This window comes from Bufo gargarizans, chromosome 6 (genome assembly GCF_014858855.1).
Source record: "Bufo gargarizans isolate SCDJY-AF-19 chromosome 6, ASM1485885v1, whole genome shotgun sequence".
Classification (NCBI taxonomy): Eukaryota; Metazoa; Chordata; class Amphibia; order Anura; family Bufonidae; genus Bufo; species Bufo gargarizans.
In genome coordinates, this window is record NC_058085.1 from 125625070 (window position 1) to 125640772 (window position 15703).

General features: G+C 42.5%; 1 protein-coding gene across 1 annotated transcript; it reads right to left on the reverse strand.

The window, feature by feature from the left end:
* Positions 1–1055: 1055 nt before the first annotated feature.
* Positions 1056–8538, reverse strand: LOC122942297 (keratin, type I cytoskeletal 19-like). The gene is made up of 8 exons (XM_044299832.1): positions 8024–8538; positions 6601–6683; positions 3522–3678; positions 3214–3375; positions 2986–3111; positions 2676–2896; positions 2157–2182; positions 1056–1307 (listed from the first exon to the last, which is right to left on the reverse strand). Exons 1-8 carry the CDS (start codon positions 8474–8476, stop codon positions 1288–1290), a joined length of 1248 nt encoding a protein of 415 aa, XP_044155767.1. The 5' UTR covers positions 8477–8538; the 3' UTR covers positions 1056–1287.
* Between the last annotated feature and the right edge of the window lie 7165 nt (positions 8539–15703).

Consider the following 15703-nt stretch of genomic DNA (forward strand, 5'->3'; position numbering starts at 1 on the left):
TGTAGTGCCACCTATAGGTGACTGCCTTGTAAGTCAACTTCCGGCTTTAAGGGGAATCTTCTAGATTCTAACTGCTCCAACGCATGGCGGGTCCTGTAATTCATGAGCTTCTGGCTTTCTCTGCCCCCTGCCACTGATGGACCATTTTTTTTCCAACTGAATTAGCAGCAGGGGGGCAGAGATAATCAGGAGCTCATGAATAATCAGGACACCTCATTATGCACTGGATCTGTTCATTATAAGATTTTAGCAATTAAAGAAATTGACCCAGCATTTTGCTAAGGGGATTGGTCACTAGTTTATGTTGCCCTTTTTCAGAATGCCATAAAATTAGTGACAGATCCCCTTTAAGTAAAAACTTCAGTCCAAGTCTTCTTTGAGTAACTATTTTCCCATTATATATAATTAGCATTACTACATTAATGAGGACCTGCCCCCTCTCCTGACATACCAATTTTAAAAGGTACATGCCTTCCCCATGTAATAACAATTCTGGATCATCTATTCGTATGACACTATGTTGTGCCATTCCTCTGTTATTTCTACTAGAAGTTATGAATGAATTGCTAGTAGTCTGCAGTAAGAGTACAGGGGGGTGTTACCCAGTTGGGAGGGAGGGGGCCTGCACAGTCTGACAATAGCAGCACTGGATGGATAGAGTGAGACTGTGCTGAGACACACCCCCAACTGGTTACCACCCCTCTGTTCCCTTACTGTACAGTGCTAGCAATTCTTTCATAGAATCCATTCTCTCATCTCTATCTGAATGTCATCAACACAGCATCAATAAGATCAAGGAGGAAGAAGAGGTCTCCTCAAGATGGCCAAACCCCAGCAACAGTAAATTATGCTGGAATTAGGGAACTGATGCTGATAACTGTAAAAACCATATTGTTATGGATTGATATGTGAGAAAGTGCTGAAGTGCTTCCTTGCCTGTACACAGCACATTGTTGTCCCCTTGTCAGTACAGTGTAGTGTCCTGGTGGGCTGGGTGAGATGCCACGCATACTGCCTCTTGACAACTAATGGTTTTAATTACACACAGACACGCATTTTATGCTTGACCCAAAAGTTGTAATTTATTAAACAGCTGCTGCAAACAGATTATAAAAGCAAGCATCCAACTCATTCACTGCTTTCAGGTGTCAAACATCCATGATGATCTGTAGCTCTGGAGAAAACTGTAACAGATCCAAGCTTCCTAGCCGTCATGTAAGCCATTCTCAGTGCAGAAAAAGTGGAGGGTCTTCTTACGATGCAGCTGCCTAATGTCTACCAAAGACTTCACTTCCTCTCAATTTTGACTAGGAAAAAGAAAAAAAATTGTGGTCAGTATTGGCGTATGCAATAGACAAAAGGGTGTAGAGATAAGGCTGTATTACACCGCCCAATGTGGCAGACGATTGTCGGGAGGGAGTGATCTCCTCCGCAACATGGGGAGGAGCAATCGCTATGCCATCACTCGTCCTTATGCTGTCTAGTGGTTTGCTGTTACCGTTATTAGATGGTAGGTGGGGTCCCTGTTACAGGATTTCCATTGGGGCCCAGGAGATACAAGTGGGCGGCTGCCAACCTTCACCGGGACCTGAATATTATTATTTGATGGAAGTTGGCAGCTAAGTCTGATAATTGAGCAATGTTTTTGTCCTGTCACTGAGAAGGTCACTGGGAATTATTAAAACATTTCCTCTCATTATTCCACAGTAAATATTTCTCATAGAAGTTTGTTTCTGTAGTGGAATTGGTCTTAATGTTTAATGTTTTTAGACTTGCTGTGCATGTGTGATAAGACACCACGGTAGTAAATGGAATCCTTGAACCTACTCTGTGTCCGTCGAGTATATATATGGGTTTCTGGAGGACGACACTTTCCTGCAAATGGGTTGTCTAAAAAAAGTTTGCTTTTTATTTTTACTAAAACAGTGCCAGTCTTGCTGTAATACCATGAAATTCCCATGTAAAACAGTGGCTCTGTTTTTGACTTTTTTTTTTTAACTTTTTTCTCATCTGAAAAATACTGTCATTGCACACTTGACATCAGTCACCACCATTATAGCCTCTAAACAATATTTTATTTCTCTATGCCAGTAAAGATTGTCTTTGTTAACTTTTTAACTGTATATAGTAGAATAGATTATGTAATCCATACTCACCATCTTTGGTCGTGCCCACAGTGAGCCTGTGGAAGAAAATGGTGACCAATATGAGAAAGGTTGCATTATAACTAAATACAGCAAACCAATAGCTTTAATAGTGATATCATCACTAGTTTATTTGTTGCCATCATTCATTTGCCATTCAGCATATCTATCAACAGTCCTGTCCTTCAGAGGATTGTCCTGTGAGAAGGATCTCAAAAGGGAACGGGGTTTATGCAAATGTTTCACAAAATTACGAGTTTTTCTGGGCTTATAAGGGTGTGACCTAAAAATATCATGCAAATGGAGACACATCAAAACTGGTTTTCTCATCAAAACGAGTAGGAATGTAAAACACAGGTAAAGACAGCACCAACAGCCACTTCACTCTAGCAATGTGTTAAGTTCTCCTCATCTTATCTTTGCATTCAGTCAGCCTAAACAATGGGTTCCTTATGTTGTGCAGTCCCTAGGCATGTAATAAATATACTAGATCAAAATATATTGTATATTACATAAAGGGCTACTGCTTACGGTGTGTCATGTCCTTCCAGGAGCTGACGATAGGTGGCGATTTCATTTTCTAGATGTGTCTTGATGTCCATGAGCATTTTGTACTCATGGTTTTGGCGTTCCATGTCTAACCGGAGGTCACCAAGTTGTCTCTCCAAATTGCTGATTAATGACTGAATTTGTGATAACTGTGCTCCATATCGTCCTTCTGTCTCTGACAAGCTACCTTCAAGGGATGCTTTCTATGGAAAAAAAATATGAAGTTATAAGGTATCAGTCTTATTTACTCAACTTTACAATTATGTTGCCCAAGCAGTCAGCCAATACTAACCATATTGAGTTGAGACTGGAGTTCTATCTCAAGGTTTTGGAATTGGCGTCTTAGCTCTGTGATTTGAGTCTTGCTGGTCTGGATCTCTTGTGTGTGTACAGCAACTTCCTTGTTCAATTCCTCAGACTAGATCATAAAAAAGGAAGACATTAAGAATGGAAATACTAATAGCATGAAAATAGAAATAAAGGCCCAGAAAAGCTAACATTGAACTGTACTTGTCCTTACCTTAGTAAAGAACCAGGTTTCAGCATCCTTGCGGTTCTTCTCAGCCATAACCTCATACTGATCACGCATATCGGCCAGAATCTTGGATAGATCTACACCTGGTGCCGAGTCCACTTCTACACTCACTTGTCCACCTACTTGTCCATGCAGTGCATTTAGTTCCTAGAGGAGAAGTAAAATATCACATGAAACATGTCCTAAGACTCTCACACAACTTCAGTACTTCTAGTGTAGAGTTACTATTCATTGAATATCTCTTTATTGTACATTATGTCTTTCCCACCATACATAATCTTAGAATGTCTTACCTCTTCATGGTTCTTCTTCAGATAGGCCAGTTCTTCCTTCAGGCTCTCAATCTGGTGTTCCAGATCAGTTCTGGCCAAGGTCAACTCATCCAGCACTCTGCGTAGTCCATTGATATCAGCCTCCACACTCTGGCGAATGGCAAGTTCATTCTCAAACCTTAGAAAACAAGTGAAAGCAGATTACCTATGTGCTCTCTTTTAGTGCTAATATCTGTTGCTTCCTCTTTGGGGCAAATATGATACAACCCAATTTTTTCTCTAATTAAATTCATTTTTGTCCCATTGTGTATTGCTGCTTACTAAATTTCCATAAGGAAAGGTTATTTTTACTGATGACCTTATAGATGTTGTGGACAATTTTTTCTTGATAGAAGGGACACCCTACAATAAGATTATCACAGGGTAAAGCACTGTTGGGAACCACAGTTTTTAGCTGGAGTCTAGTGTGTTTAATTTTTCTCCAGTGCCACCACAGTAGCGATGAAATATTACATCATTCCTATTAAACACGAACATACTCAGACCTCCATGATGCTTTTTATATCCGTTCTCTAGATAAGAAATTTAAAGTCTGTTAACTAAGAATAGAGTGTTTCAAAATTTCTATACCTATACCTATACCTATACCTATACCTGAAATCATTTACTATATATTCACTGTTTGTTGATTGCTTATTTTACAGCTAGGTATGGTTATCACTCTAATGGGTTAATCCACAGCTCAACAGGATCTCGGCCAAAGTCCCAGACACACACAATAGGTGCGAGCTGGGTAGCCAGCCAGAATACACAGTACTGTGTGAGGAAACAGCAGAGACTGTGTCATGTTATACTGCTGAAGGACCCAGCGGTAGAACCTGGACTTGTACCAGCATGGTCATGTTGACAATAGGATATTCTGTACCCGGGCTTTTTGATATATTTATAAAGAAATGTAGAGCTTATTCATCTTGTAAATTTTGAATGGAAAATGTGGGTGTTTTACATTCACCTTATGTGAAGGCTATGTATGTTATGTCCTGTTGCCATGTGACTGATTACTCATTAACTTCCTTCAATCTGTGTTATCTTGCAGTGGACAATGGAAAGTAAGACCTATTTTCTGATATTTTGAAGCAGATGGATAAAGTTCATCAGGAACCAGGCCACACCCTACACACAACTGGTAATATAATTGAATTTTAGGACGAAATGCAAAACAGAACCCTTTAAGAGGCATTCCATTTGCTCCATTCTAATATATGTCTATGGGCACAATTGATGGTTCCGTTATACATGTATTTGTGCCCATGTGCATATTATTTGTGCCCATAGTTATGCATTAGGACGGAGCAAAGCGGAATGCCTCTTTTGGGTTCTGTTTTGCCTTCTGCCTTGAAATTCCATTATAGCCTTGTTATAATGGACCACTATAACAGAATTCCCAATGCTGGTGAGAACCCGTCCTCAGATGTCCTGAGTTTCTCATTGATCTGGCCCAAATTAATATAAACTTCAGTCAACTGCATAGAAAAGACAGGGGCAAAGATTCAGTTTGCTGAATCTTCTGTATCCTAATAACATGGTCAAGGCAGAGTGATATGTTGGAGCTCCCCTGGCACCCAGACACATGCCACCATCAGGTTCCAAATATGTATATAAATGGTATGTATTATGATTAGATGCACACCCACCGGTGTGACTGTGGGCTATTTGTTGTTTGAGAGTAAAAATGGTCTGTTTTTTTTTTTCTCCATAAACAGCTCCACTCTTCCCTATAGGCTGTGTTCGGTATTGCAGCTCAGCCCCATTCAATGAATGCTGTAACAGCAGGCATATTATGATGTACTACTCTAAGGCAGTATATTGAATGCGTGAGCATTAGTCACTGTGATCCAAATGGACCCACATATACTAATGTCATCACTTCATGTCCCTTTTAGCAATGCAACACTCATTCCATTAGTTGAATACTGGAGGCAACTTGACATTTCCAAAAATGCTCTAAAATAAGGCATAAGGAGAAAAAAATCTACATGGATTGTGTTTTCAGAACTTTCAAGATGCTGTATTCCAAGACTTCACAATCCCCAGAGAGGGAAAGGGATTTAACAGCTTATTATAACCCAAGATTGCTGGAAATAGACATGTCTACTTCTATTAACTCTTCACAATTCATAAACTCTAGACCAGTGTTTCTCAATGTTCCTAAGCCAAAGCTATAATCACATTCAGTGCTACCTATTAAAATTGCAGCATGAACACAGTGCCAGTCCTCGCTTGAGACTTGGCATGTACCTCCTGGGGTACTACACTACACTAGCACTACAGGTTGTCAACATTATCTGTAGGTCTATCGTGGGACATATGTAGAAGAGAGGGCTAACCCAACACAAAATGGGCTCCATTTGATACTGTTTCACACTATTGTACTGCCCATCTTGGTTCAGCAGGGCCTGGACCTTGCTATTGGGCACGTTGTGCAATAGAGAAGGGAGCCCTGACCCTCCCATTTCTATTAATATTGTGTTACCTATGAAGAGAAGAACGCTTTTAATGGAACCAGCCAAAGCTGAATTAGGCTAACAGCAATGGTCATGAATATCGATGAGCAAACGTCATGTTATGAAGTTCGTTCACGCTTCGTTTGGTGGTAAAAGCAGAACTGCATTATGGATTCCGTTACCACGGACCATAACGCAATTCTATGATGTAATGCATAACGGAAGAAGTCTAAGGGCTGCAAAACGGATCCATCCTGTTTCCGTTATGCAGGGGAGTCCTCTCCTGCATAACGGAAACGGAAAAGATCCATTATGCAGGCCATAGACTTCTATTATGACGGAATGAATAACGGAATGCCTCTAAATGCATTCCTTTATGCATTCCATCATCAACTTGCGTTATGGTCCGTGGTAACGGAATCCATAATGCAGTTCTGCTTTTACCACCAAAGTGTGAACTTCATAACATGAAGTTCGCTCATCTCTAGTCATGAACATGGAAGGGGGCACTGACCTGGGGGTGTGTGGTCTCAATGTATCCCTATAGAAAATATAGAACCCTTACTGTGAAGTACTTTAGAAAGTTCAACACTCACTTGGTTCTGAAATCATCTGCTGCCAGCCTGGCATTGTCCACCTGCAGGAGAATCTTTGAGTTGTCAATGGTAGCAGCAAGGATCTGAAAGGCAAGAGAGGTAACAGTTTTACAGACATATGTGGAAAGCACTAATTAATTTATGCTCTCACTGACAGCAAACCTCACCTCGCCCTTATTTATTGTAACAAGCTACACTTCAAAATGACAGAACATAATGAGCTACAACATAATCACAATGCTCTACAGCTGTGCCACACCCAAGGGATACGAAGGACAGAGAGAAAAGTAACTGCACCTGCTATACCTAGTTGTCTTGTGTTCTTGGGATCCCTAAACCTCTAAATTAGTATGCCCTGGCAAAAATGTCTATGTATGTGTTATACCTATTTATACCTATTTATGTGTTATACCTACAGAGTTTAGACTTCAACATATTGCAGAACAAGGTCAAAGCTGGGGATACATTTGCATATGGAAAGGCAAGAACATAGTAACTACTGCAAATTTATTGCTTATCGACTTTTTCTAATAGCTTATTATGAAATCCACAGAGGAGATCCATAGTGCAGAGCAAGTACAAGGTTCTGGAGGACCTGTGATCTCCATGCTTAGAACAGATGACGCACTGATATTACTGGGAATTGTGTAATGCTTCTTTTCCCCTGTGGCAGTGCTGTTGGAAACTAGCATACTTCCTACCAGGTTCTCACACAGACTGCATCTGATCTCTGGGATTCTCAGAACTGGAAAATCCACTAATCAGGTTATTTTAGGCTGTCCCTTCGAACAAAAAGAGATTGCCTAAAATAAACCTCTTTAACCAAAGTTCAGAAGACCATGAGGCACTGGTTGCACTCTGCACACATTACTCCATCAATCCTGATTACATCTGTTCTTCTATAAAAGCTGAGTACAAAAAATGAAAATAAAACAGCTCATTATCCATGCTACTTTAATGTGATAGCAGTTTAAGAAGATTATCCGACATGTAACTGATGCTATTTCAATGAGTTAAACCAGTCTGGCCAGTTTTAGTGTCCCTCACCTAACCTTGCTGAGGTTCTGTTAGAGGCTGCAGGCAACCAGAGCTTACATAAACAAAACCACTATATGCACTACTATAGTCACCTGTTAATTGCAGTGATCTCCAACCTGTGGCTCTCTGGCTGTAGTGAAACTACAACTCTCAGCATGCCCTGCCAGCAGGGCATATGATATGAACTAAAGATTCAGTGCAAATAGTAAACTAAAGTAAGGTCTATGGTATTATACACTGGAAAATAGGAAAGTTAAGGTAACAGATACATAGAGTCACAGGTGGAGGAGTACAAAGTTGCATACATATGTTGGGAACTGAATAAATTTACTAGCGAAAACTAGATCTGTGACATATTTTTGGGTTGGCATCAGTGCCAGCTTACCTTGTCTCTCAGGTCCTCAATGATCTTGAAATAGTGACTGTAGTCACGGCTTTGGCTGGGTCCTTGCTTTTCATACCACTCCCGGATCTTCACCTCTAGGTCTGCATTGGCGGTCTCCAGAGAGCGCACCTTGTCCAGGTAGGAGGCCAGACGGTCATTCAGGTTCTGCATGGTCTCCTTTTCATTGCCAGACAACAGGGTATCCCCTGAGCTGCTGACACTGAACCCACCGCCATAGCCACCACCAGATCCAAAGCTACTGCTGTAACCACTACCACCACCTAGACCACCACCAAATCCAGAGGAGACAAAGCGGGCAGATGACACTGAGACACCCTGGCCCCCATACCCACCGTGGACACTTGGGGCTTTGATAGAGATTCTCCCAGCTCCACTACCAAAACCACTTCTGTAGGAAGAAGAAGTTTGGCGAATGCTGCTGGTGTATGCCATGGTTATAGTGTAACTGGCTGGTGCAGGCTTAGAGATGCAGATCACAGGAGTGTAACTGTTCTCTCTCCCACAGCCTCCTTTTATTCTCTCACAAGCTGGGTGGTGCCAGAAAGCCCTTTGGAATTTTACAGGTTCCTTCTTCGTATGCCAAGTAACAACAGAAATTTCTCATTGGTCTGCTGGATTTTCTTTAACTGCCCTTGAAATTACTTTTGTCACTAAACAAACAGACAACATTTTCCTCCCAAAAGTTCAGACAAAAGAGTTGATTCAGGCTCAGGTGGGGTTGGAAGGAGGGGGATAGATACCGAAGTATCTGCAAAAATATTTTAGTGATTATATGTCTAGTGCAGATAATTCCCACTATCTCCTTTAACCCATTCATAACCAGATTAGTCTAAAGGGTGCACTTTTCAGGAATAAGTTCACACAGAAAGTAAAGTAACTACAGTATAGTAGTAAATGAAGACCTAGGGAAAATATGTAATATAATAAAAACTTAATAGGCTCTCAACATGATTATTCCTGCCGAAGCTCCTAGCCCCCGATGTACAATCTGTCATAAGAACCTAATCTACCCTGCGCCATTTATAATGCTGTGTTGTGTTATTTGGCACAGGAGCCCCCTTAGCATTAGAGTTTGAATGCGACTGCTATTTCTTTACCCCCTATTCAGCTTCGTTACTGCTATCATGATCATGCTCAACTAAGGCTAACTCAGCTGCAGCAGAGGTTCCAGCAGGAGCCTCCATCGCAGATTTTGGCAAAAAAGGACTAAATTCTGCTGTTTGTAGCAGCATTTTGTCTGGTAAAGTGCTGGTATTCTTACCGGAAACCCAATGGACCCCCTTACACTGAATGAGATCTGTTGATACGTGCAGCATATACCAGCTCCATACTGAAATATATAAGCGCAGATGTGCACGAATCCTAACACAGGGGCTGACTTATTTTAAGAGCACCCCAAAATCCCTAAATGTGTTAAAATCATAAAACATATAAATACCACTTAACCCCGCAACATTTTCAGGGCTGCTTCTCTGCTCCTCCCCTCCCCCACAGCTGTACCAGTGATATAGGAGTATACCCTGTGTGACCCCTGCATCCAGTCTCTGGCCTCAGCAGTCACTTGTTGTATACCGCTGAGTAAATGATATCAGTGGTGACGTGATAAATGCAGCACATCATTGCTGCAGTCAAGTAAACAAATCACGGGGAGGTGGAAGGGAGCGGCGGCACAGGAAATGGTGGGCGATGAAATGAGTATATAATCGTTTATTATTTAAACACATTAAGTGGCTTTGGATATATTTTAAAATAAGTCAGGCACCCCCTTTAAAGGGGTTGTCCGTGCCTTTGTATATTGATGACCCATCCTCAAGATAGGTCATCAATAGAAGATCGTCGAGGATCCGACACCCAGCACCCGTGTCGATCAGCTATTTGAGGAGACGGCGCGCGCTGTGCACATGTACCGTCTCCCTTCTCTCTTCCTGCTCTGCTGCTGCTTTGCCATAGACATACAGCAGCACAGCGCGCGCCGTCTCCTCTAACAGCTGATCTTAGCCTATTCTCATGATATCAGATGGCACCTGGCACCCCCACCGATCTGATATCCTGGTGATAGGTCATCAATATGAAAAAACACGGACAATCTCCTTAAGTGCCACTGCATGTTTCCATTCACTGCCAAAAAAGCTGAGATATTGAAAGTAAGGAATAAAAAAAATCAGGGGCCCATATTTACTACTCGTAAAGATAGAATTAGCTTAGACATTTATCACAGTGCATCAGGATGGATGATAAATCTGGTGCAGGGATAGACGCTTTTCTAGGACTCTATACCAACTATTGGTTGGCTTACTTTGTGTCAGATTTTTACACCAGGATTATGCCAAAATTTTGGCACAAAATGGTACATCTTAGGCCTGCCCCCTTTCTAGCACCTCCTTTGCTCTAGCACTACCCCGTTATTAAGCATGTCATAAAAAAGTGTAGAAACCCTAATTGTGCTAATTTGCGTCATATTACACCACTTTTAAAAAGCATCTGTCATATTTTAAGACATCTGCAGTCTTTCCAAAGAAGAGCTTAATGGGAGCACCACGCCTACTAAAAGTCCTCATGATCAGACTTATATATGTGTGCAGGGGCGTAGCCATAGGCTCATGTTCCCAGGTGCAAGAGTTCAGTTTGGGCCCCCCCTCCTCTCACCACCAGACCCCTGCACGCCCACCATGCCCAATGGCAGAACTAAAATCTCACTGAGAAAATACATTTTAATCCAATAAGACATAAGTACATAATAATAATAAGGATTCCATCTAAAAGCATATGGGTTAAAGGGGTTGTCTCATCATAGACAATGGGGGCATATCGCTAGGATATGCCCCATTGTCTTATAGGTGCGGGTCCCACTGCTGGGACCAGTACCTATATATAGAACAGAGACCCAAAAGTGAAGGAGGGCGCACTGTGCATGCGCAGCTGCCCTACATTCATTTTCTATGGGGCTGGCAAAAATAGCCAAGCGCTGGCTCGTCTATTTCCGTCGAGCCCATGGAAGTAAATGGGAGCAGTGGCCTCCCTGAAACGGATCTCACAAACGGAATTCAAAACGCCAGTGTGAAAGTAGCCTAAGCACTGTGCATTTTGTTCTTAACTTATTCAACCGCTTCACTTATTTCTGAAAGTGAATGAGCTGCCCGCACCATCGTTGCCCAATCTCTGTGTACACACAGACAGCTGAGAGGCTCAAAATACTTTTAGATAACATTCTTGCAGTGTATCTTATCATGATCTGTGGACTGTTTTAATTTCCTTTAATACCGATGGTCTGAAAGTCTGCTAAAAAAGTTGGCCGTATACATAAAGGTGCACATACAGTATATAGTTGTTGGCCAAGTGCTCATTCTTCCGACAGCTATCTCTTCTGTCTTCCCCATGCACATACACGCTTAGTTTGACTGAGCATGTCTGGCTGTTCAATGGGGAGAGAGGCTGGAAACCTCTGGTGGCAGCTTATCTCCATGGGGTACAAAAGAATATGGGGATAAAATTCAGTTTGGGAACGCGCTCCCCATACACATTAAATTGTAGACTAAACTCACTGAAAATTTCATATTTGTTCCAAAACAATTTAACGTGTATGGGTATGAGGGCACCCTGTTTGCCCCCTAGTGAAAGATGTTGGAAGAAAGAAGGAACAGGTCTTCTGGATTTCAACTTTGCCGATGCCTTGATTCCAGATAGGTCTGGAAGCATCTTATTCTCTGTTCCTTGTCCGAGCCAATAAAGGTTGTTCACTGTGGAGTATGTGTCCACACATAAGAAGAAAGTCATACGAAATTGATAATTTGGGGGAATTTCAGATAAACACAGAAAATTTTAATTATTTGCTCACTATGGTAAAAATGCAGTCTGCTATGTTGGAAAATTTTGCCCGACGGTTGGCTCAATCTACATGTGGTCTGCATAATCGGATGATCAGTTGACACTTTATGCAAGCACATTCCATTTTTCAACTGGCTCGCTGATTGTCCAGTTTTGTATGTCATATTGCTGGTGGGATTGTTTATTCAAACCTAATGTCTAACTTATGTAAATAGCTGACTTAAGGTCGATAGATGTCAGTAGAACATGAATTCTGATAGGACTCACCAACAATCTAATATAGATATAGAACTACCCAATGGTCCATCAACATCTACCATTAGTGGAAAGATGAGTGCAATATGTTGAGTTTTAACCAGTCCTATCTATTGTTTCCTCACCTGACAGTGACTTTTCCTTCTCCTCTAAATTTGTATACCGAGGTTGGAATGTAGACTGACAGCTATTGATTAATGACTGTTTGGCCAGCAGCTATTGTGTATCTATAGCTATCTGATAGATAAGTAGCAATTTAGATAAGATTATGTATACTATAGTCCCTATAGATATCCTGTTATCTATAGTCCCTATAGATATCCTGTTAATTGGATGGTCAGCAATATATACACAAACTATGCAAATTTTATGAAGAAAAAAATATTTTTCCTAATTTCCCTAGTTCTGTTCTGGCCCTTTGTTTACATGCAGTTGCAGAGCTGTGGGCTGTGTAACAACAAACTCTAAGGATTTCCTCATGAATATTTGTGGGTGTCAACAAAGACTGCACTTCCCCTCCCCTTATTCTGCTAAGGGAATTAATAAAATTTCTGCCCTGACTGCAGTCTGACTTCAAGTCCCGGCTGTACAGTACGATGACATTGCTGTTACACACATGATCTTCCCCCTACCTGTTCTTGTGCAATGCTCTGCAGACACTTCTTTAGAGCCAGCAGATGAGTACAGAGGAGAGAACTTCTCCAGTCTTTTTGAGTTTTGTGATTGTAGGGTGAGGAGAGAGGGAAGATCTTGTGCATAGCATTTGTCTCCTCAGTGTCTGAAGAAGAGGAAAACCTGCAGCTGCTCAGTACCTGAGGCAGAGCCTCCAACCTCGAGCCTGTGCTGCTGAAGGTAGAAGGAGTTAAACTTTACTGAAGAATCCAGTGGGAGGGGAGACGCAAGGCAGACAGCTCAGCCAGCAGATGGCAGTGCAGGGGGGCATGGCATTTTGCTCCAACCAGCACCGCCTTCACAGTGATGTTCTTTGCACAGAGGTAGACCTGCTTCTCCTGCTCCTCAGGCTTGTGCATGGAATGCCATCAGAGCAGGGAAAGAACCTAACATCACAGGTCATGTCAAAGGTCATTTGCTTAGTTAGAAACATATAAAGAACAAAAAAATAACTTGGACTCCCCTCAGATAGGGTGGTGAGTAGGAGAGTTGATGCTATGTTAAATGTGTCTTGCACAATATGTACTGAATATTGAAGGGCAGTTGATGCAAAAACAATTTTATGGAAAATGTGGAAATGAGCTTATGCAGCAATATCTGTCAAAAGTCAGGGAGTGAGACATCAGGCTTAGAAGTAGATGATGATAGCCAGGATTTTTGGAGCTGCCAAGGGTGGGAAAAGAATCTATAAAATGATAATGTGATGAGGGGAGCATGAATAGGAACTGCTAAAGGGCAGCTGAAGGGGCCACCATTTCTGTTAAATGTTTAATTATTTTACTTACTTACATACTTTACTTGACATATTTTGTAGTACTTTACAAACATTATCATCTCTCACTGTCCCCACTGGAGCTCACAATCTAGATTCCCTATCATTATGTCTTTGGAGTGTGGAAGGAAACCCACACAAACACAGGGAGAAAATACAACCACTGATGGCCAGTTCGCAGTGTTCGCCAGCGAACACATGCAATCTACTATCTTAACTGACAAGTCCGGCGAGGCACAGGTAAGTCCTTACCTGTGCCTGTACGCGAGCCGGTCTGAACTGAAATGCGGTCTCCGGGAGCAGGCTGTTCCTAGAACGGACTTGTGAGTTAAGATGGAAGATCGCATGTGTTCGCTGGCGAACACTGCGAACTGGCCATCTCTATATACAACCTCCATGCAGCTGTTGTACTTGGTCAGATTCAAATCCAGGACCCCAGCTCTGCAAGACACCAGTGCTAACCACTGAGCCCACCGTGCTGCCCACTGAGCCACTGTGAATCATGGAGGCAGAGATGTAGCAATAAGGCTCCTTTCACACTAGCGTTCACCGGTCCGCTCTTGAGCTCCGTTTGAAGGAGCTCACGAGCGGACCCGAACGTCTCCGTCCAGCCCTGATGCAGTCTGAATGGATGCGGATCCGCTCAGACTGCATCAGTCTGGCGGCGTTCAGCCTCCGCTCCGCTCGCCTCCGCACGGACAGGCGGACAGCTGAACGCTGCTTGCTGGGTTCGGGTGGCCGCCTGGCCGTGCGGAGGCGTACGGATCCGTCCAGACTTACAATGTAAGTCAATGGGGACGGATCCGTTTGAAGATGCCACAATATGGCTCAATCTTCAAGCGGATCCGTCCCCCATTGACTTTACATTGTAAGTCTGGACGGATCCGTCCGAGGCTATTTTCACACTTAGCTTTTTTTTGCTAATATAATGCAGACGGATCCGTTCTGAACGGAGCCTCCGTCTGCATTATTATGATCGGATCCGTTCAGAACGGATCCGATCGAACGCTAGTGTGAAAGTAGCCTTAGATGTGCAAGGGCAGCAGTTGCACCCAGGAGCTGCTGAAAGAGAGCGCCAAAAGCCACTCTGCCACGGGAGAAGACACCAGAATTCTAAATGACACATGGCAGTTGGGGGCCCTGTTAGGCTGGGTTTGCATCACATTTTTCCCATCTGTTTAATGTATACAAAAAATGTATACGTTAAATGGATGCCTCAGAATGATGCCATACAATGGCATCTGTTCACTATAGAGGTCCATTGTAAAAAAACATATATTTTTTTTTACTGGACTCTGCACGCTATAAGAACGTGGAGTGCTATGTATATGTATCCTTTTTTTTCTAACGTATATGTCAAACGGATGTGAACCCACCCTTACAGATATTCCATTGGGACAGAGGAGCTTCAACTTGCATCACAGGCTAGAGATAAGGGGTGGTGATTAGAGATGAGCGAACTTCTGTTTTAAGTTCGGCGTCTAAAGTTCGGCTTCCGGTTAGCGGAGAATCCCGATCTGGATCCGGATATGGATTCCGACTTCCGTTGTGGTCCGTGGTAGCGGAATCAATAATCGGCCATTATTGATTCCGCTACCACGGACCACAACGGAAGTCGGAATCCATATCCGGATCCAGATCGGGATTCTCCGCTAACCGGAAGCCGAACTTTAGACGCCGAACTTAAAACAGAAGTTCGCTCATCTCTAGTGGTGATCTGTTGATGGAATAAAGCAGGGAATCACAGAAGACTTTTTGAAACCCTAGCTATTGGGCATAGGCCAGTCAAATTTACCAGGAACCTGTGACACTTTCCAATATTACCACAAAATAATGGATAATGGATATTCATCTGCATGGCCATACAGCAGGCTACAAAGACAGCTCATTTCTGGATCCGGCTCTATAGACATGTTGCTGAATACCTGCTTGTCCATGTACTGTGGCACCTGAGATATAAAACCAGGGAGTAAATGTAATGTGGCCTTCAAATTAAGTGCAGGAACAATTATAGTGCAGAAGCGTTCACAGATGTGCTACGTCGTCTTCCTTTCTTGCTCCCCATGGTTTGGCTCAGGTTGCTTTAGAGGACCTTTGTATACACTGAGCGTGTCATAAACTGGTACATGCACTGT

Excerpts from the sequence above, each read along its gene's own strand:
- LOC122942297 (XM_044299832.1), bottom strand. The coding sequence starts at position 8,476 with ATGGCATACACCAGCAGCATTCGCCAAACTTCTTCTTCCTACAGAAGT. Across the intron at positions 3,112-3,213 it reads AAACCTGGTTCTTTACTAAG|TCTGAGGAATTGAACAAGGA; the intron begins GTAAGGACAAGT and ends TTTATGATCTAG. Across the intron at positions 2,183-2,675 it reads CTGGAAGGACATGACACACC|GCTCACTGTGGGCACGACCA; the intron begins GTAAGCAGTAGC and ends TTTCTTCCACAG.